This window comes from Mobula birostris, chromosome 2 (assembly GCF_030028105.1).
Source record: "Mobula birostris isolate sMobBir1 chromosome 2, sMobBir1.hap1, whole genome shotgun sequence".
Classification (NCBI taxonomy): Eukaryota; Metazoa; Chordata; class Chondrichthyes; order Myliobatiformes; family Myliobatidae; genus Mobula; species Mobula birostris.
The window spans coordinates 86,259,220-86,280,919 of record NC_092371.1 but is presented as its reverse complement, the minus strand read 5'-3'; the positions used below and the strand labels follow the sequence as shown (position 1 = coordinate 86,280,919).

At 45.7% G+C, this 21,700-nt stretch overlaps 1 protein-coding gene across 1 annotated transcript; it reads right to left on the bottom strand.

Moving 5' to 3' along the window:
- Positions 1 to 967: 967 nt before the first annotated feature.
- LOC140188329 (mitochondrial import receptor subunit TOM34-like) lies at positions 968 to 21,367 on the bottom strand. The gene is made up of 7 exons (XM_072244475.1): positions 21,088 to 21,367; positions 16,091 to 16,190; positions 15,045 to 15,197; positions 13,392 to 13,552; positions 11,989 to 12,130; positions 7,659 to 7,785; positions 968 to 3,777 (listed from the first exon to the last, which is right to left on the bottom strand). Exons 1-7 carry the CDS (start codon positions 21,218 to 21,220, stop codon positions 3,673 to 3,675), a joined length of 921 nt encoding a protein of 306 aa, XP_072100576.1. The 5' UTR covers positions 21,221 to 21,367; the 3' UTR covers positions 968 to 3,672.
- Between the last annotated feature and the right edge of the window lie 333 nt (positions 21,368 to 21,700).

Genomic DNA, 21,700 nt, shown 5'->3' with positions numbered 1-21,700 from the left:
TTCAGCAGGAGGTGAAGGTTTGGCAGATACTCTCCAGTGGCAGAGGCCAGTGAGCTACCATCTCCAAAGATGTTATAAATACAGGAATACCTGAATGGCTGGGTTTGTGGGCCATAAGGAGCAATGTGATAAAACTAGGCACAGGCTTTTTAAAAAAAAAAACCTTGTACTCCCATTCCTGAGAGCAGATGGGAATCTTGCTTTAACATCTCTGAAGGATATCACATCAGCTGGTGGAGTACTGTCGTCTAGATGCTACCTTATGTACTGGTATGTTTTTAAATTATTCTTTATCTTATTGTGTTTTTTTAAGCTGCTTTGGATCCAGAGTAACAATTATTTCATCCTCCTTTACACTTGTGTACTGGAAATGATATTAAACAATCTTGAATCTTGAGTTTAAATAGTAGGAATGGATTTGGCCCCGTCCATCACGCGTAAAGCTCTCCCTACCATTGAGCATATCTATATGAAGTGTGTTGCAGGAAAGCAGCATTCATCACCTGAACACCACCATCCAGGCTATGCTCTATTCTCACTACTGGAGTTCAGGACCCACATCACCAGGTTCAGGAACAGTTATTACCCCTCAACCACCAGGCTCTTGAACCAGTGGCGATAACTTCAATTGCCCTATCACTGAACTGTTCCCACAACCTATGGCCTCACTTTCAAGTTCACTTCATTTTGTGTTCTCTATTTATTGCTCATTTATTATTATTATTTGCGCAGTTTGATGTCTTTTGCACACTGTTGTCCACCCTGTTGGTATGGTCTTTCATTGATTGTTTATGGTGACTCACGTGTACTTTGAACAACCCTTGGACCTTTTTTATATTGTTCCAAAGGATCTGACTAGCCTACTTGATGTTTAAGTATCTCAGTAATTGCCACTAAATTGGTTTCACAACTCTTGCAAGTTTGTCCATTAACAATGTGTCGGGTAGAATAATGAACAAGACATCACTTGTTGTCATTGAGAGTTTAATACCTGAGTTTGAAGATTTACAGTGCAATACAGATTCAAACCACACCACTTAATGCCTGAGATATCTAGAACCAAGCCTGAAGAGGATCATCACTGTCCTGTCAGTGCTAGATATTACACCACAGAGAAACAATCAAATGCTTGTCCTTTGCTGGGAGCTTTGGAAAAGGATTCCCCCACCCCACTAAATACAACACTGCCTTTATCCGTGCCCGTAATGCTGTCAGATTTCTTCAATCCACATAGCTTGGAGTTCCATATTCCCCACACTCCAGTGTTGCTCAAACTCAGCAACTGTGCAACAAACCCTTTCTGAATGAAGACTGGATTTGTGGGGGCAGTGTCTAACAAACGCTTGCTGAGAACCAGCTTCCCCTATCTCTCTCCCACCCCCAGGAAAAATAGGCTGTGTTTGCCTCAATACTTAACATTTGCAACACTACAAACAATGGGATACATGACTATTCTCCCAGGAGTGCATGAAGGAGAGACAAGAATATTGTGCTGGCCTTTTGGGGATATTAAAATTTTCTAGCTATTTTTTTTTCAGTGATATAGCATAGACTAGGCCCTTTCAGCTATGCTGCTGCATTAACCTCCAACAAACTTGTTTAACCCTAATTCAATGATCATTTAACCTACTGAGTACATCTTTGTACTCTGGGAGGAAACCAGAGGATCCAGGGAAAACCCAAGCATTCCACAGGGAGGTAGAGACTCCCTACAGAACAGTGCTGAAATTGACCTCTGAACTCCAGAGCATTGCACTAACTGCTATACCACTGTGGCACCCAAAAAACCCCATCTCCAAACTCTTCCAGTTGTCTAGCAATAGGTGTGCAGCATAAATCCACAGCTGAATCAACACTTTCATGCTGGCGAAATACTGAGCAAACCCCGAGGAAATTCCATGGTGCCCAGTGCCTCTGACTTGTATTTCACCTCCTGCATTCTGTATCCCATTAGGATATTCCTCCACCAATGATGTAATATCTTTTATAATCCCATGCTTTTATGCTGTATGTTATGTACTGTTTCTTAGTCACCAGGCTCAGCAAAAAATACATCCCAATAGCACAATCAACACCCAAGCAAAGCATAAACACAAGAGATTCTAATGAAGGCGCCAGAGATTCGATGATGAGTCAAAGCATAAATACAGGAGAGTTGATGAAGAATCAAAGCATAAACACGAGATTCTGATAAAAACTCCAATGAAAGGTGAACGCACAACACAGAATCCTGCAGATGTTGGCAATCCAGAGCAACACAAAATGCTGGAGGAACTGAGCAGGTCAGGCAGCATCTATAGAAATGAATAAACCAAGACCAAGACCCCGCATCAGATCTGGAAAGGAAGAGGGAAGCAGCAAGAATTCTTCCCCCTTCCTCTTCAGTGCTGATGTTGTGACAAGGCAAAGGCTAAGCTAATGTCCAGTCAGGGATAGTTTACAGATTGTGTGCAGTCAACCCAGGCAAGAGCATAGCTTCCTCTTGTACAGCAGGGTACTGGAGCATCTGCATACCAAGACAAAGAAAGAATGCAAGGCACACACTAACTACTGGACAATTACTAACTCTAAAGTATCACTGGTTGTTAGCTTGTAGTGTCTATTGGCGATTAACACTACTATTGTAGTATGATTGGCAATTGATTATGCAAATAAGGAATTTGCACATACAGTTACCAGTTGGTCAATAACTAGACAATTTTCTATGAAAGCATCATTTCGTTGTTTAGTTTGGTGATAGGGACAAGGCTACTCTCCTTGTGCACTATAAAGTGTGATTGAGGAACTAGTCCAGTTACTCAACAATGACACCAGTACTGATGGAGGGTCTTGGTACAAAATGTCAACCCTTTATTCCCCTGCAACCGTGCTGCCTGACCCACTGTGCTCCTCCAGAGATTTGTGTGCTCTCCAAGCAAATCATCCAGCTGGAACCTACTGATGGGTGGGGTAGGTAAAAGCACAAGGCTGATAGGAGATTCAAAGAAGCAAGTGAACAAGATCCAAGCAATGACCCACTATTTCCTAAAGCTAGAATGCCTGGAGGCTTGAGTGGCTGGGTCATATGCACCTTCCATTATTCTAACATGTGGTCAGCTGGTCCTAATCATCCACAAGGGACAAATTCTGGAAGGAGACGCAACTGCAATTGTACACAGCAAAGAGCCAGAAACCATGGGGGCCAGGAGAGAAGGAAATAGAGAGAACACGCGGCTATGGAAAACAGGTTCTGCAGTTTTCCAAATAAAGTTGTACAAAGAAGAAACTAAAACATTGCATTGCTTCTCAAAAACAATTTGCAAACAGCCTATTGATATTTATATATTCTTAGTTGTGTAGTTCTAACCCTGGAATAATAATTCAAGTGAAGGATCCTGAAGCAAGTTCTATGAAATATTTCTGTTGCATGGGAGCTGTTTATCAATGTCCCAACTGCATGGGGACAGACACAATCTGAGTTGAACCAAATACAATTCAAATACAGTTTAATCCTACTTACTCTCTTTGGTGTCATGCTAGTTATTTTTTTAAGAAAGGTCCTTGAGAAGCAGAACAAACTGATTATATAGACACAAGCAGTTTCTTCCAGAGCCTGTTCAGGCCTCCCTCTGACCAGCCAGCTCCACGCTGCTTGCCTCAGGTCGTTTCTAAGGCTTCCGTCTTACTGAGCTGTTACTTAATGAGCTTCTGGACTTCTTGTAGCAGACGTTGTCCAGCTGAGATGTTTGGATCCAGCTTCAGCATCTCACAGAGATCAACACTACTGCCCTTGTAATCCTGAAGAAATAAAAAGTAAAGTCTATTGCTCCATTTCCAACTGAGATTAAAAAAAGATTAGCTTTGTCACATGTACATCAAAACAATGGAACCTACAGCGGTGCTAGAAAGTTTGTAAACCCTGTAGAATTTTCTCTATTTCTGCATAAGTGACCTAAATTTTGATCAGATCTTCATGCAAGTCCTAAAACTAGATAAAGAGAATTCAAAACATTATACTTGTTCTTTTATTTATTGAGAAAAATGATCCAATATTACATGTATTTGTTGGAAAAAATATGTGAACCTTTGCTTTCAGTAACAATGTGTGATCCCCTTGTACAGCGATAACTTCAGCCAAACGTTTCCAGTAACTGTTGGTCAGTGCTGCACATCGGCTCGGATGAATTTTAGGCCATTCCTCCATACAAAAAAATTACTTCAACTCTGGGATGGTGGTGGGCTTCGTTGCATGAACTGCTTGCTTCAAGTCCTTTCACATTTCTATAGGATTAAGGTCAGGACTTTGACTCAGCCATTCCAACACACAAATTTTCTTCTTTTTAAACCATTCTGTTACATAGAAACATAGAAAATAGGTGCAGGAGTAGGCCATTCGGCCCTTCGAGCCTGCACCGCCATTATGATCATGGCTGATCATCCAACTCAGAACACCGCCCCAGCCTTCCCTCCATACCCCCTGATCCCCGTAGCCACAAGGGCCATATCTAACTCCCTCTTAAATATAGCCAATGAACTGGCCTCAACTGTTTCCTGTGGCAGAGAATTCCACAGATTCACCACTCTCTGTGTAAAGAAGTTTTTCCTAATCTCAGTCCTAAAAGGCTTCCTCTCTATCCTCAAACTGTGACCCCTCGTTCTGGACTTCCCCAACATCGGGAACAATCTTCCTGCATCTAGCCTGTCCAATCCCTTTAGGATCTTATACGTTTCAATCAGATCCCCCCTCAATCTTCTAAATTCCAACGAGTACAAGCCCATTTCATCCATTCTTTCTTCATATGAAAGTCCTGCCATCCCAGGAATCAATGTGGTGAACCTTCTCTGTACTCCCTCTATGGCAAGGATGTCTTTCCTCAGATTAGGGGATCAAAACTGCACACAATACTCCAGGTGCGGTCTCACCAAGGCCTTGTACAACTGCAGTAGTACCTCCCTGCTCCTGTACTCAAATCCTCTCGCTATAAATGCCAGCATACCATTCGCCTTTTTCACCGCCTGTTGTACCTGCATGCCCACTTTCAATGACTGGTGTATAATGACACCCAGGTCACGTTGCACCTCCCCTTTTCCTAATCGGCCACCATTCAGATAATAATCTGTTTTCCTATTTTTGCCACCAAAGTGGATAACTTAACATTTATCCACATTAAATTGCATCTGCCATGAATTTGCCCACTCACCCAACCTATCCAAGTCACCCTGCATCCTCCTCACAGCTAACACTGCCACCCAGCTTCGTGTCATCTGCAAACTTGGAGATGCTGCATTTAATTCCCTCATCCAAGTCATTAATATATATTGTAAACAACTGGGGTCCCAGCACTGAGCCTTGCGGTACCCCACTAGTCACCGCCTGCCATTCTGAAAAGGTCCCGTTTATTCCCACTCTTTGCTTCCTGTCTGCTAACCAACTCTCCACCCACACCAATACCTTACCCCCAATACCGTGTGCTTTAAGTTTGCACACTAATCTCCTGTGTGGGACCTTGTCAAAAGCCTTTTGAAAATCCAAATATACCACATCCACAGGTTCTCCCCTATCCACTCTACTAGTTACATCCTCAAAAAATTCTATGAGATTCGTCAGACATGATTTTCCTTTCACAAATCCATGCTGACTTTGTCCGATGATTTCACCACTTTCCAAATGTGCTGTTATCACATCCTTGATAACTGACTCCAGCAGTTTCCCCACCACTGACGTTAGGCTAACCGGTCTATAATTCCCCGGTTTCTCTCTCCCTCCTTTTTTAAAAAGTGGGGTTACATTAGCCACCCTCCAATCCTCAGGAACTAGTCCAGAATCTAACGAGTTGTGAAAAATTATCACTAATGCATCCACTATTTCTTGGGCTACTTCCTTAAGCACCCTGGGATGCAGACCAACTGGCCCTGGGGATTTATCTGCCTTCAATCCCTTCAATTTACCTAACACCACTTCCCTACTAACATGTATTTCGCTCAGTTCCTCCATCTCACTGGACCCTCTGTCCCCTACTATTTCTGGAAGATTATTTATGTCCTCCTTAGTGAAGACAGAACCAAAGTAATTATTCAATTGGTCTGCCATGTCCTCGGTCCCCATAATCAATTCACCTGTTTCTGTCTGTAGGGGACCCACATTTGTCTTTACCAGTCTTTTCCTTTATACATATCTATAAAAGCTTTTACAGTCCGTTTTTATGTTGCCTGCCAGTTTTCTCTCATAATCTTTTTTCCCCTTCCCAATTAAGCCCTTTGTCCTCCTCTGCTGAACTCTGAATTTCTCCCAGTCCTCAGGTGAGCCACTTTCTCTGGCTAATTTGTATGCTGCTTCTTTGGAATTGATTCTGTTGTTGATTTACTCTTGTCTTTCTGATCATTGTCTTGTTGGATTATCAAACTTCTATTAAGTTTCAGGTGACAGACCAGAAAAACTGCTGCTCTTTCTCCACAGACATTACCTGACCTGCTGAGCGTTTCTGGCATGACATGCACATGATGCTGGAAGAACTCAGCAGGTCAGGCAGCATCCAAGGAGGAGAATAAACAGTCAACGCTTCAGGCCAAGAAACTTCATCTGGACCAGAAAGGAAGGGACAGGAAGTCAACTGTTTATTCCGCTCCATAGATGCTGCCTGACCTATTGAGTTCCTCCAGCATTTTGAGTGTGTGCTGCCCTGGATTTCCAGCATCTGCAGAACCTCTTGCGTTTATAAGTGTTTTTGACTTTTCTGTTTTTCTTTCAGATTTCCAGCATCTGTAATGTTTATTTATTAATATAAACATTCAACTGTGCTCTTAGAAGTGCTGTTCTTAAATTGAAAAGTAAATGAAGGAGCTATTAATCAGAATACAATCAGGTTTACTATTACCGGCGTATGTTGTACAACTTCAAGCGCAATACATAATAATAGAGGAAAAAATAGTAATTACTTGAAGTAGTGCAAAAATAAAATCCTTTCTGAAGTCCACAATCAGTCCATAACACAAGTCCCTAAAGCTTGGTCACAGAAGTAGTTTATAAAGGTCAGATGTGGTTTAAGAAGGAATACCAGAGCGTGGGTTTTGATTTATTATCAACACGAGAAGGTCTGCAGATGCTGAAAATTCAAAGCAACGTACGCAAAATGCTGGAGGAACAGCAGCAGCATCTATGGAAATGAATAGATAGTCGCCATTTTGGCCCAAGACCCTTCTTCAGGGCTGAAAAGGAAAAGAGGAAGATGCCAGAATAAAAGGAGGGGGGCAGGGAAGGAAGGAGGTGATAGGTGAAGCCAGGTGATAGGGAAAGGTCAAGGGCTAGAGAAGAAAGAATCTGATAAGAGAGGAGAGTGGACCAAAGGAGAAAAGGAAAAGGTGGGGGAGGCAGGTGAGAAGTAGTAAAAAGTCAGAATGGGGAATGGAGGGTGTGAAATCCAGACTGACTGACTGACACACACACACACACACACTCGCTCTGCTGGAGGAACTCAGCAGGTCAGGTAGCGTCTATAGAAAGCAATAAACAGTCAATGTTTGAGGCCCAGCCACTTCATTAGGACTGATGAAGTAAACTGCAAGCTGACAATGCCTGTGCAGTTGAAGGTAAGGTCATCGGTGGTGTTAGTAAGGGAAATGGATATGCAGAACACCAGGACTGTTTAGAAATCTGAGCTTGCTTGCCACATCTTTCTTACCTTCAGCTCTTTTCGGGCCATTGCACGGCGGTAAAATGCTTTCAGGTTTTGGGGGTCCAAGGCCAATGCGGCTGTACAGTCCTTCTCTGCTTCGCGATACTGCTGCAGGTTCAAGTAGCACAGTGCTCTGCCGGGAGGACACAACAGACAAGGTCAGTCAACAAGGCAGTCTGCAGACAAAACACGAACCACAGGCAGCTGGAGGGAACCATACAGGTTTGCCTGCATGAACACGCAGCTGAGGACTAACTGTCGTCACCACACAGGTCATGCTCTCTTCTCGCTGCTGCCATCACAAAGAAAGCACAGGAGCTTCAGGACTTGCACCACCAGGTTCAGGAACAGTTTTCGCCCATCAACCATTAGGCTCTTGAACCAAAGAGGATAACTTCACTCAATTTCACTTATCCCATTGTTGAAATGCTCTCACGACCTATGGATTCCCTTTCAAGGACTCTACATCTCACATACTTGATATTTATTCTTTATTTATTTATTAATATTATTTCATGATGTATTTGCACCATTTGTTGTCTTTTACACACTGGTTGAATGCCCAGTTGGTGCGACCTTTGTGACCTTTTGTTGCTCCTATTATGGTTATTATTCTATTATGGATTTAGACCATCAGACATAGCCACAGAATTCAACCATTTGGCCCATCGAGTCTGCATCGCCATTTAATCTTATTTTTACCCCCTCCTCAGTCTTCTCCCAGTAACCTTTGATGCCATGTCCAATCAAAAACCCATCAATCTCTGCCTCAAATACACCCAATGACCTGGCCTCCACAGCTGCATGTGGCAACAAATTCCACAGATTTACCCTCTAGCTTGAGAAATTTCTCTGCATCTCTGTTTTAAATGGACACCCCTCTATCCTGAGACTGTGCCCTCTTGTCCTAGGCTCCCCCATCCTAGAAAACAGTCACAACACGCTGGAGGAACTCAGCAGGTCGGGCAGCATCCGTGGAAACGATGAGTCAATGTTTCGGGCCGGAACCCAGTCCTTCCACATCTACTCTGTCCAGACCTTTCAACATTCGAAAGCTTTCAATGAGATTCCCCCCCCCCCCCATCCTTCTAAATTCCTGCAAGTACAGGCCCAGAGCCATCAAATGTTCCTTGTACGATAACCCTTTCATTCCCAGAATCATCCTTGTGAACCTCCTCTGGACCCTCTCCAATGCCAGCACATCTAAGATGAGGAGCACAAAACTGTTCACAATACTCAAGGTGAGGCCTCACCAGTGCCTTATAAAGCCTCAGCATCGTATCCCAGCTCTTGTATTCCAGACTTCTTGAAATTAATGCTAACATTGCATTTGCCTTCCTCACATTCAACTCAACCTGCAAGTTAACCATTCCAATGTTCTGCACAAGGACTCCCAAGTCCCTGTGCATCTCAAATTTTTGTATTTTCTCCCCATTTAGTAATAGTCCACACATTTATTTCTTCTACCAAAGTGCATGACCATGCATTTTCTACCATTGTATTTCATTTGTCACTCTCTTGCCCATTCTCCTAATCTGTCTAAGTCCTTCTGCAACCTACCCATTTCCTCAACTCTACCTGCCCCTCCACCAATCTTCGTATCATCTGCAAACTTGGCAACAAAGCCATCTATTCCATCATCTAAATCATCGATATACAGCATAAAAAGAAATGGTCCCAACACTGACCCCTACAGAACACCACTAGTCACTGAAACGGATCCTTTCATTCCCACTCTGCTTCCTACCAATCAGCCAATGCTTTCACCATGCCAGTAACTTTTCCATAATACCATGGGCTCTTATCTTGGTAAGCAGCCTCATCTGTGGCAACTTGTCAAAGGCCTTCCGAAAGTCCAAATATACAACATCCACTGCATCCCCTTTATCTATCCTACTTGTAATCTCCTCAAACAATTCCAACAGGTTCATCAGACAAGATTTTCCCTGAAGGAAACCATGCTGACTTTGTCCTATCTTGTCCTGTGTCACCAAGTACTTCATCACCTTGTCCTTAACAGTTGACATCAACATCTTCCCAACCACTGAGGTCAGGCTAACTGATCTATAATTTCCTTTTTGCTGCCTTCCTCCTTTCTTAGAGTGGAGTGACATTTGCAATTTTCCAGTCCTCTGGCACCATGCCAGAGTCCAATGATTTTTGAAAGATCATTTCTAATGCCTCCACAATCTCTACTGCTGCCTCTTTCAGAACCCTAGGGTGCAGTTCATCTGGTTTGGGTGACTTATGTACCCTTAGGTCTTTCAGCTTTTTGAGCACCTTCTCTCTTGTAATAGTAACTGCCTCACTTCCCTTCCCTCATACCATTCAACATCTGGCACACTGCTAGTGTTGTCCACAGTGAAGACTGATGCAAAATACTCAATTTAGTTCATCAGCCATCTCCTTGTCCGCTGTTATTTCTCCTGCCTCATTTTCTAGTGGTCCTACATTCACTCTCATCTTTTTTTATATATCCTTGAAAATTTTTTCTATCCGCCCTGATCTTGTTTGCTAGCTTGCTTTCATATTTCATCTTTTCCCTCCTGATGATTCTTTTAGTTGCTTTCTGTAGATTTTTAAAAGCTTCCCAATCCTCTATCTTCTCAATAATTTTTGCTTTGTTGTATGCCCTCTTTTTTTGTTTTCACATTAGCTTTGGCTTTCCTTGTCAGCCATGGTTGCACTATTTTGTCTTTTGAGTATTTTTTCACTTTTGGAATACACACGTCCTGTACCACCTTCATTTCCCCCAGAAACTCAAGCCATTGCTACTCATCCCTGCCAGCATCTCCTCCAACTTAATGTTGCCAACTCCTCTCTCATTATCACTGTAATTTCCTTTACTTCACTGAAATACTGCTACATCAGACTTTACTTTCTTCCTATCAAATATCAAGTTGAACTCAATCATATTGTGATCATTACCTCCCAAGTGTTCCTTTACCTCAAGCTCCCTAATCACCTCTGGTTCATTACAAAACACCTAATCCAGTATAGCTGATCCCCTAGAAGGATCAACGCCAAACTGCTCTAAAAAGCCATCTCATAGGCACTTAACAAACTCACTCTCTTGAGATCCATTTCCAACCTGATTTTCTCAATCGACCTGCATGTTAAAATCTCCATTGACTATCATAACATTGCCTTTTGCCTCATCTTTTCTATTTTCCATTGTAATCTGTAGTCCACATCCCAGCTACTGCTGGGAGGCCTGTATACAACTACCATCGGGCTCTTTTCACCCTTGCAGTTTCTTAACTCAACCCACAAGGATTCAACATCTTCTGACCTTATGTTATAGCTTTCTACTGATTTGACGCCATTCTTTACTAGCAGAGCCACCCCATTCCTCTGCCTAGTCCTTCCTATCCCTCCGATACAATGCATAACCGTGGACATTTTGCACCCAACTATACCTTCAGCCACAATTCAGGGATGACCACAAAATCACACCTGATTACCTGTAAAAGTGCAACAAGAACCTTATTTCTTATACTCTGTGCACTGAGATATAAAATTTGAGTACTCTATTTGCTACTCTTTTTGATTCTGCATCCCCAATGTACTGATACTCACCCAGATGGCTGCAATTTTGTCTACACATTTTTTTTTATTCAGCTATTCTATCCTTTGTCCCTTCACTAGTTCCTACCCCCACTCCCTGCCAAACTAGTTTAAACCCTCCCCAACAGCTCTAACAAACCTGCCCATGAGAATATTAGTCCTCCTTGGGGTCAGGTGTAATCCATCCCCGATGTACAAGTCTTTTGTACAAGTCATACGTCCCCCAGAATTACTGAGTATGCCCTAAAGGAAGAGAATCTCAGGACTGTACATGGTGACATACTGTGTATGTACTTTGATAATAAATTTACTTTGAACTTAATTGTGTGTAGGCCATGACTGGATTATATAGAAACTGGGACTAGACCATGAGATATAGGAGATATATAGATCATATTTGCCCATTGACATTCAGTCATGGCCGATTAGTATCTAATTCTGTTAAAGATTTTTAAAGACCAAAGACTAGCTTTACTTGCCAGATGCACATCAAAACATACAGTGAAATGTGTCACTTGCATCTGGGATCAACGCCCAGAGTCTGGCCACGTGCTGGGGAAGCTCGCACGTATCACCCCACTTCCTGCGCAACATAGCATGCCCACAACTTACTAACCATAACTAACTCATCCGTCTTCAGAATGTGGGGGAAACCCGAGCACCCAGAGGAACCCCACACAGTCACGAGGAGAACGTACAGACAGCGCGGGAACTGAACCGGTGCTGTAAAGCACTTTGCTAGCTGCTAGACTGCGGGTCACCAACGTACCTGTTGGTGTAGGTGGTACACTCGTTGCTGTTCAGCTTCAGACTTGCAGTGTACTTGCTCACTGCCCTTCTGTGCTCTCCCTTCTTCACAAGCAGATTACCTTCTTCCTTAAGAGACTTGGCTTGCTCGAGGCTGCTGGAAGCTGACAAAAGCAAGCATTGAGTACAGTTCACGAGAGGCCCCCAAGTTTGCTCACACACCTCACACGGTTAAGGGGCTTCACTCTGAAGCCAGGCAAGAGGTAGGCTACTTCGAGTACTCAATATCACTCCTGACGTCAGGCTAACCTCCTCTATCCTCCCTAAGCCCATTATCCCTCCCTGCACCATACCCCACCCTGCCGCAACGTTCTCACACCACAAACTTCCCACATACATCCTCCAAACTCTCTTCTGGTGAAGGGTCTCAGCCCGAAATGCCGAATGTCAATTATCCTCCACAGATGCTGCCCGACCCGCTGAGTTCCTCCAGCATTTTGTGTGAGTCGAACTCTCACAGAACTCCGTATCACTGTGACTGACTGAGAAACACACATACCTCTCATCATTTCCACCACAGATGGCAAAGTGTGGTCAGGAGCCAGTCTTTGCTGTTCGAGAACCATCAGAGTTGCCAAGGAGACCAAAAACATCTCCCAGAGGTGAGAAGCCAGTCTCAATCCCACAAGGTCCATATGCTGCTAGACTTTATTTTTCCAAGTGGAAAAATACACAGTCTTTTAAAAACTTATTTTATTGTGATACAGTGCACAATAGGCCCTTCCGGCCCTTCGAGCTACACTGCCCAGCAATCCCCAATTTTCCCCTAGCCTAATCACGGGACAATTTACAATGACCAATTAACCTTACAACCGGTAGGTCTTTGAACTGTGCGAGGAAACTGCAGCACCCCGAGGAAAACCCACGCGTTCACGGGGAGAACATAGAAATTCCTTACAGATGGCGTCAGAAATTGAACCCAGGTTGCTAATACTGTAAAGCTTTGTGCTAACCACTATGCCACCCTTGGTCATGGAGCACTACAGCCCTGAAAAAGGTCCTGCTTCAACCTGCACCTGGACCATATCCCTCCAATCTCTCCCAATTCATGTACTTATCCAAACTTCTCTTCAGTATTTCAACTAAACCCACAACAACCGCTTCTGCTGGCAGCTCAATCCACACTCAAACAACCTTCTGAGTGAAGTGTTTAACATCACCCTTGATGGCTCTGTGATTTCTAGTCCTGGTCATCCCAATTAACTGAAATATTTTATCGTCAACTACCTAGTTTGGACTTCTACCTTTAAAATGCTGATCAAATCACTGCTTGACAATCTAAATTCCAGAGTGTATCTGTAGATGGCATATTCATAACCTTTAGGACTCAGACAAAATGACAACAGTTGGGTCTGATCCTCTTACCCGAATTATCTCCATTCTGCTGCACGCTCGTCTTCTTTGTGCCTGCATTTCCGGGAGTGCTGGCTCTCCAGTTGTGCTGGAACGCGATAGGTACTGATGGCAGTGGAGGGAGTCTATCACGCCAATTGCTCCCATCCTTGTCTATCAACACCTTCCTCATTCTACAAAGGGAGTGGAGGACACAAATGCAGATGATATGGTAGGTGAGAGAACACCTAGGAATGTGGTGTACAGTTTTGGTTATAGGAATGATACCATTAAACTTGAAAAAGTATAGAGCAGATTTGTGATGTTGCTACCAGGACTGGGTTACAGCAATAGGAATAGGATAGCAGGCTAGGAATAAGATTCCTTGTAGTGTAGGAGACTGCAGGGTGACCTCTTAGAGGTCTATAAAATCATGACCAATACCTGGTCGATGGGACTAGGCAGAATAACAGTTTGGCAAGGAATAAATGAGCCAAAGGGCCTTTTATTTACTGTGCTGTGGTGTTCTTGTCGCACACATCAGAACGGGAATGGGAAATGGAATTTAAAAATGTTTGGCCACCGGGAAGTTCTGCTTTAGGCGGATGAAGCAAAGGTGCTCGATATAGCATTCCCCCTCCGGGTCTCACCAACGTACAAGAGGCCGCATCTGGGGATGAGTCTAGGTGAAGTGTTGCCTCACCTGGGAGGACTGCTTGGGGCCCTGAATGGATGTGAGGGAGGAGGTGAATGGACAGGTGTCACACATTGCCATTTGCAGGGATAAGTGCCAGGAGGAAGATTAGTGGAGAGGGTCGAATGGGTGGAGGTGGCAGGTAGGATCCCTATGGAGACAGCAGAGATGATGTGTTAGATGCAGGAACTCACGGGGTGGTAGGCAAGGATAAGAGGAGCTCCATCACCAATAAGGTGGCGGAAGCATGGGGTGAGCACGGATGTCCGGGAAATAATGTGGTGGGAGTCAGGGCAGCATCAATGGTGAGTCATCAACCAAATGTCAACTGTCCATTTCCCTCCACAGATGCTGCATGATAGGCAGAGTTCCTCCAGCTTCTTAGAAAAAACATTGCAGCACTGGATAAGTGATGTGCCAACCTTTTAACCTACTCTAAGATCATTCTAACCCCTTCCTCCCACACAGCCCCTCGTTTTTCTGTCATCCATGTGCCTACCTAAGAGTTTCTCAAATGCCCCTAATGTATCTGCCTCTACCACCACCTCAATTCTCCCACCATCTCTCGTTTAATTTTCACGTACTCTCTGCATAACACACTGAAGACTGCTGCAGGAAAACAGGCTCAGAAACGGGTCAATCATTTCATTCCCTTGCAGACATTTTCTTTATTGATTGGTTTACTAATTATTCATTGAGGTACAGCATGGAATAGGCCCTTCCAGGCGTCCCACCCAGCAATAACCCGATTTAACCCTAGATTAATCATGGGACAATTTACAATGACTAATTAACCTACTATCCAGTGTGTCTTTGGACTGTGGGAGGAAACCCGCACAGTGACAGGGAGAACGTACAAACTGCTTACAGGGAGCAGCGGGAATTGAACCTGGGTTCCCTATACTGAAAATGAGGTGTGCCAACCACTATGCTACCATGCCTTGACATACCGTACGTCACGTGCACTTTTTCACCACCTGCCCACTACACACCTGTTCATGCCGTCCTGTGCAGCCTGAACACTGCCGTCCACCTGGGTAGCTGTCCAGTAGTCCACAAAAGCCTGGCGGTATCGTTCCAGGGCATCGTAAGCTGCAGCACGACGAATCAAAGGCTTTAGCGCAAAGGGAACCAGCTCCAATGACCTGGCGGAAGAATGACAGGGCAGAGAGACAAGTGTTCATTAGACCAAATGGACTTGGAAATGTCATGTCCACTTCTGGTCACATTACAGGACCAGGACCTTTGGCCCATCATGTCTGTGCTAAATACAATGACGAACTAAACTATTTCCCTGCTGCCTGCATGTGATCCACATCCCTCCATATTCTTGCGCCTACCAAACAGTCTCATATCTTCTTCAACCACCACCCCTAGCAGCCCACTCCAAAATAAAAATCCTTGCCCAGTACAGACCCTCCAGCCCACAATATTGTGACAATCCTTTAGCCTAATCCAAGATCAATCTAATATTTCTCTCCCAAATAGCCCTCCATTTTCCTTTGAAAGGCCCCTACTGTATCTGTCTCCACCACCACTCTCCGTATTAAAAAAACTTACCCCCTACATCCCCTCCAAACAATTTTAAAATTACCATTATGTGCCATGTTGCATGACATCATCATGCCGTGTCGTATGACGTGGACAATCATGACCCAAGACCATAATTGTTCTTGGCAAATTTTTCTACAGAAGTGGTTTGCCGTTACCTTCTTCAGGGCAGTCTTTACAAGACAGGTGACCCCATCCATTATCAATACTCTTCAGAGATTGTCTGCCTGGTGTCAGTGGTCACATAACCAGGACCTGTGATCTGCACCAGCTGCTCCCATGGTTTCATGTGACCCTGACTGGGGGCTAAGCAGATGCTACACCTTGCCCAAGGGTGACCTGCAGGCTAGTGGAGGGAAGAAGTGTCTTACAGCTCCACCCCGCCACAGATTTAATATGATGCCCCCTCATATTAGCTATTTCTACCCTGTGAAAATGTCTCTGGTTGTCCTCTCGAGTTACTGAAACAATGAGCTCGTGTACATACGCAGTGCAGTCTTTAATACAGTCACTGCAATTTCCGATCTTCAGATAACAGGCAGCTCGGTTCGAATACAGGACACTCAACTCTTCGGGCCACTTCTTCCCTGAGGAAGACAGAAAAACTCAAATTGCCAACATTCAGCAAACGGGGCACAAGTACCCTCTGTACAAACAACAGAGAAGGGACTCGGGGTAGGAGTGAGAGGGGTGTGAATTGAATTTAGAGAAGGGGTTGAGACAGGGAGCGGGGTGGGAAGGGGGAGAGACTGGGAGAAAGGATCATGATGTGGATAAGAAGGGGGCCTGGATGAGAAGGAAGGGGGATGGGGAGGGGAAGGTTAATAGTGATAAGGAAGGGGAAGGAGATAGGGACAGAAGGGAAAGGAGATGTACTGTGGAGGCATTCTAACTGGTTGCATCACCGTCTGATATGAAGGGGTCACCGCACGTGATCTGAAAAATGCTACAGATAGTTGTAAACTCAGGCAGCTCGTTCCTGGACACTAGCCTCCCCAGGATCAAGGACATCTTAAAAAGGCAATGTCTCAAAAGGCATCATCCATCATTAAAGACCCCCATCACCCAGGACACACCAACTTCTCATTGCTACCATCAGGGAGGAGGAACAGGAGCCCGAAGACACACACACAGCGATTCAGGAACAGCTTCTTCCATCAGGTTTATGAACAGTCCATGAACTCGTCAACACAATCTCACTATTTTTTTCCTTTCTTTTTTGCACTAATTTAATTTATCTATGTTTTTCTTATTCTACTTTATAGTTATTATTGTCTTTTGTAATGTACTACTGTCTCAAAACAATAAATTTCAGGACATCTGCCAGTGATAAGAGTGGGGAAGGTTTCAGAGGGAAGGCAGCAGCGAAAGGGTTAAAATGTGTATAAGGGAATGTGGAGAAAGGGGGCTAAGGAGGAGTGGTTGGAGGGCAGTAGAGCCCACTGCTCTACCCTTTCTATACCCATGACTGTGTGGCTAGGCATAGCTCAAATGCCATCTGTAAGTTTGCTGATGATACAACCACTGCTGGGAGGATCTCAGATAGAGATGAGAGGGTGTACAGGAGCCAGTTGAGTGGCAAGACCAAAGAGCTGATTGTGGACTTCAGAAGTGCAAGACGAGGGAACACCAATCCTCAGAGAGATGGGAAGTAGAAAGGGTGAGCAATTTCAAGTTCCTGGCTGACAATATCTCAGAGGATCTAACCTGGTCCCAACATATCGATACAGCTATAAGATTAGATTCAGCTTTATTGTCATTGAGCAGAGTACAGATACAAAGCCAATGAAATGCAGTTAGTATCTGACCAGAAATGCAAAGAATAGTGCTATTTACAAAATAACTGCAAATAAAAAGTGCTACAGCACACAAATATAAAAGTACTGAGACAGTACAATATGGATGCAATACTGCTTAGCGCTGTGATGTGAGGTTCAGCAGGGTCACAGCCTCAGGGAAGAAGTTCTTCCTGTGCCTGCTGGTGCGGGAGTGGAGGCTCCTGTAGCACCTACCGGATGGGAGGAGAGTAAAAAGTCCATGGTTAGGGTGAGATGCATCCTTGATAATGCTTTTCGCCCTTCCCAGGCAGCGTTTATGGCAGATGTAAAAAGGAAAAGACTAGTAAAGACAAATGTAGGTCCCCTACAGACAGAAACAGGTGAATTGATTATGGGGAGCAAGGACATGGCAGACCAATTGAATAATTACTTTGGTTCTGTCTTCACTAAGGAGGACATAAATAATCTTCCAGAAATAGTAGGGGACAGAGGGTCCAGTGAGATGGAGGAACTGAGCGAAATACATGTTAGTAGGGAAGTGGTGTTAGGTAAATTGAAGGGATTAAAGGCAGATAAATCCCCAGGGCCAGATGGTCTGCATCCCAGAGTGCTTAAGGAAGTAGCCCAAGAAATAGTGGATGCATTAGTGATAATTTTTCAAAACTCGTTAGATTCTGGACTAGTTCCTGAGAATTGGAGGGTGGCTAATGTAACCCCACTTTTTAAAAAAGGGAGAGAAACCGGGGAATTATAGACCGGTTAGCCTAACGTCGGTGGTGGGGAAACTGCTGGAGTCAGTTATCAAAGATGTGATAACAGCACATTTGGAAAGCGGTGAAATCATCGGACAAAGTCAGCATGGATTTGTGAAAGGAAAATCATGTCTGACGAATCTCATAGAATTTTTTGAGGATGTAACTAGTAGAGTGGATAGGGGAGAACCAGTGAATGTGGTATATTTGGATTTTCAAAAGGCTTTTGACAAGGTCCCACACAGGAGATTAGTGTGCAAACTTAAAGCACACGGTATTGGGGGTAAGGTATTGACGTGGATAGAGAATTGGTTAGCAGACAGGAAGCAAAGAGTTGGAATAAACGGGACCTTTTCAGAATGGCAGGCAGTGACTAGTGGGGTACCGCAAGGCTCAGTGCTGGGACCCCAGTTGTTTACAATATATATTAATGACTTGGATGAGGGAATTAAATGTAGCATCTCCAAGTTTGCGGATGACACGAAGCTGGGCGGCAGTGTTAGCTGTGAGGAGGATGCTAAGAGGATGCAGGGTGACTTGGATAGGTTGGTTGAGTGGGCAAATTCATGGCAGATGCAATTTAATGTGGATAAATGTGAAGTTATCCACTTTGGTGGCAAAAATAGGAAAACAGATTATTATCTGAATGGTGGCTGATTAGGAAAAGGGAAGGTGCAATGAGACCTGGGTGTTATTATACACCAGTCATTGAAAGTGGGCATGCAGGTACAACAGGCGGTGAAAAAGGCGAATGGTATGCTGGCATTTATAGCGAGAGGATTCGAGTACAGGAGCAGGGAGGTACTACTGCAGTTGTACAAGGCCTTGGTGAGACCACACCTGGAGTATTGTGTGCAGTTTTGGTCCCCTAATCTGAGGAAAGACATCCTTGCCATAGAGGGAGTACAAAGAAGGTTCACCAGATTGATTCTTGGGATGGCAGGACTTTCATATGAAGAAAGACTGGATGAACTAGGCTTGTACTCGTTGGAATTTAGAAGATTGAGGGGGGATCTGATTGAAACGTATAAAATCCTAAAGGGATTAGACAGGCTAGATGCAGGGGGATTGTTCCCGATGTTGGGGAAGTCCAGAACGAGGGGTCACAGTTTGAGGATAAGGGGGAAGCCTTTTAGGACTGAGATTAGGAAAAACTTCTTCACACAGAGAGTGGTGAATCTGTGGAATTCTCTGCCACAGGAAACAGTTGAGGCCAGTTCATTGGCTATATTTAAGAGGGAGTTAGATATGGCCCTTGTGGCTACGGGGATCAGGGGGTATGGAGGGAAGGCTGGTGCAGGGTTCTGAGTTGGATGATCAGCCATGATCATAATAAATGGCGGTGCAGACTCGAAGGGCCGAATGGCCTACTCCGGCACCTATTTTCTATGTTTCTATGTTCTCAATGGTGGGCAATTAGGTGCTGATAATCCGCTGGGTAGTTTTCACCACTCTGGAGTGCTTTGCGGTCTGATACGGAACAATTGCCATACCACACTGAGATGCAGTTAGTGAGTATGCACTCAATGGTACAGCAGTAAAAGTCCGTCAGTATCCTGGGACAGAGGTGAGCTTTCTTCATGCTCCGCAGGAAATAAAGGCACTGTTGCACCTTTTTGATCAGGATGGAGGAGTTCAGGGACCAGGTGAGATCCTCAGAAATGTGATCACCAAGGAATTTGAAGCTTAATACATGCTCCACTACAGTTCCAATGATGTAGATGGGGACGTGAGTGTGACTCCTGGCAAGCCTGAAGTCCACAATGATCTCCTTGGTCTTCTGGGTGTTAAGGGCCAGGTTGTTGTCCTAAAGAAGGCAAGATAGTGACTATATTTCATCAGGAGTTTGAGGAGATTTGGTTTGTCACCTAAAGCACTCACCCCCCTCCCCCCGCATGTACATATGCAGTGCAATCTTTAATACGGTCACTGCAATTTCCAATCTTCAGATAACAGGCATCGCTCCTGCAAAAACTTCTACAGATAGACCCTGGAGAACATTCTGACGGGCTTCTGGGGGGGGCAGGGGGTATGCTTGCACAAGATGCTACAGAGAGTTGTAAATTAGTCAGCTCCATCATGGGTACTAGCGTTCAAAATACCGAAGACATCTTCAAGGAGCAGAGCCTCAGAAAGGCAGCAACCATCATCAAAGGCCCCATCACCCACAACATGTCCCATGTCCTCTTCTAGTTGTTAGGAGAAAGGCCAAGGAAATGGGGGGGGGGGGGGGGAGAGAATGGGGGAGGGGAGGAGAGGAGAACAAGCCAAAGCAATGGGGAGAGGATAAAGCCCAAGGGAACGAGAGGAGGATAGAAAGGAGGGGAAAGAATGGGTAGGTGAAGGGGGCGGGGTGAGGACTGGAGGTGAAGGAGAGGGGGGGGAGAAGGGGAGAGGGGGGTAGAAGGGGAGGGGGGTAGAAGGGGAGGGGGGTAGAAGGGGAGGGGGGTAGAAGGGGAGGGGGGTAGAAGGGGAGGGGGGGAGAAGGGGAGGGGGGGAGAAGGGGAGGGGGGGGAGAAGGGGAGGGGGGGAAAAGGGGAGGGGGGGAAGAAGGGGAGGGGGGGAAGAAGGGGAGGGGGGGAAGAAGGGGAGGGGGGGTAGAAGGGGAGGGGGGGTAGAAGGGGAGGGGGGGTAGAAGGGGAGGGGGGTAGAAGGGGAGGGGGGGTAGAAGGGGAGGGGGGGGTAGAAGGGGAGGGGGGGGTAGAAGGGGAGGGGGGGGTAGAAGGGGGGGGGGGTAGAAGGGGGGGGTAGAAGGGGAGGGGGGGGTAGAAGGGGAGGGGGGGTAGAAGGGGAGGGGGGGTAGAAGGGGAGGGGGGGTAGAAGGGCAGGGGGGGTAGAAGGGCAGGGGGGGTAGAAGGGCAGGGGGGGTGGAGGGGGGGTAGAAGGGGAGGGGGGAATTATCTTCACCCACTGCCCCTCCCTCTATGACCCCATTCCCCTTCCACCCCCGTTACCAGATTGCTGTAGCCGGCCGATGGCCTCCGAGTAGCGGCCCACCGCCTCTCCGTAGCGCCCGTGCTGGAAGAGCTCGTTGCCGGCGGCCTTCAGCTTTGCCGCCGCGGCCTGAGAGCCTGAGCCTGTAGCCATCGAATCCAGGAGCCCGTACTCGGATTGACTGGGTAGGGAGTGACCGGGTTGGAGGCTTGCGGATGCCGAGAGAGCCGCGGCCTAAACTTGAGCCGTAAGCCAGGAACTGATGCGAGTAAAGCACCGGCACTGGTAAGGGGAGGTCCGGACTCGGCCTGGGGCCAGGCCCCGCCCCCCTCGCCTCCTTTAACCACTGAGGCGCCGGAGCGGCTGCATGGGGGGCAGGCGGTTGTATTTACTCGCCGCCCAGGTCTGCGGCAACCAGCCCAAGGCCCAGGCTTACCTGGCGGGTAGGCAGGATGGCGGAGCCAGGGCTATAGGGGGATGGAGCTGAGGCCAAGAGCAGCCCAGGTTATGCCAAATGGGATACGGGCCGACTGGCTAACTCCAGACCCTCTGTTCTCATCTCAATCCAGAGGAACATCCACAGAGGACAGGAGGGAGAGATTGACCATACTGGGGAAGAGAGTTGGTTCGGGT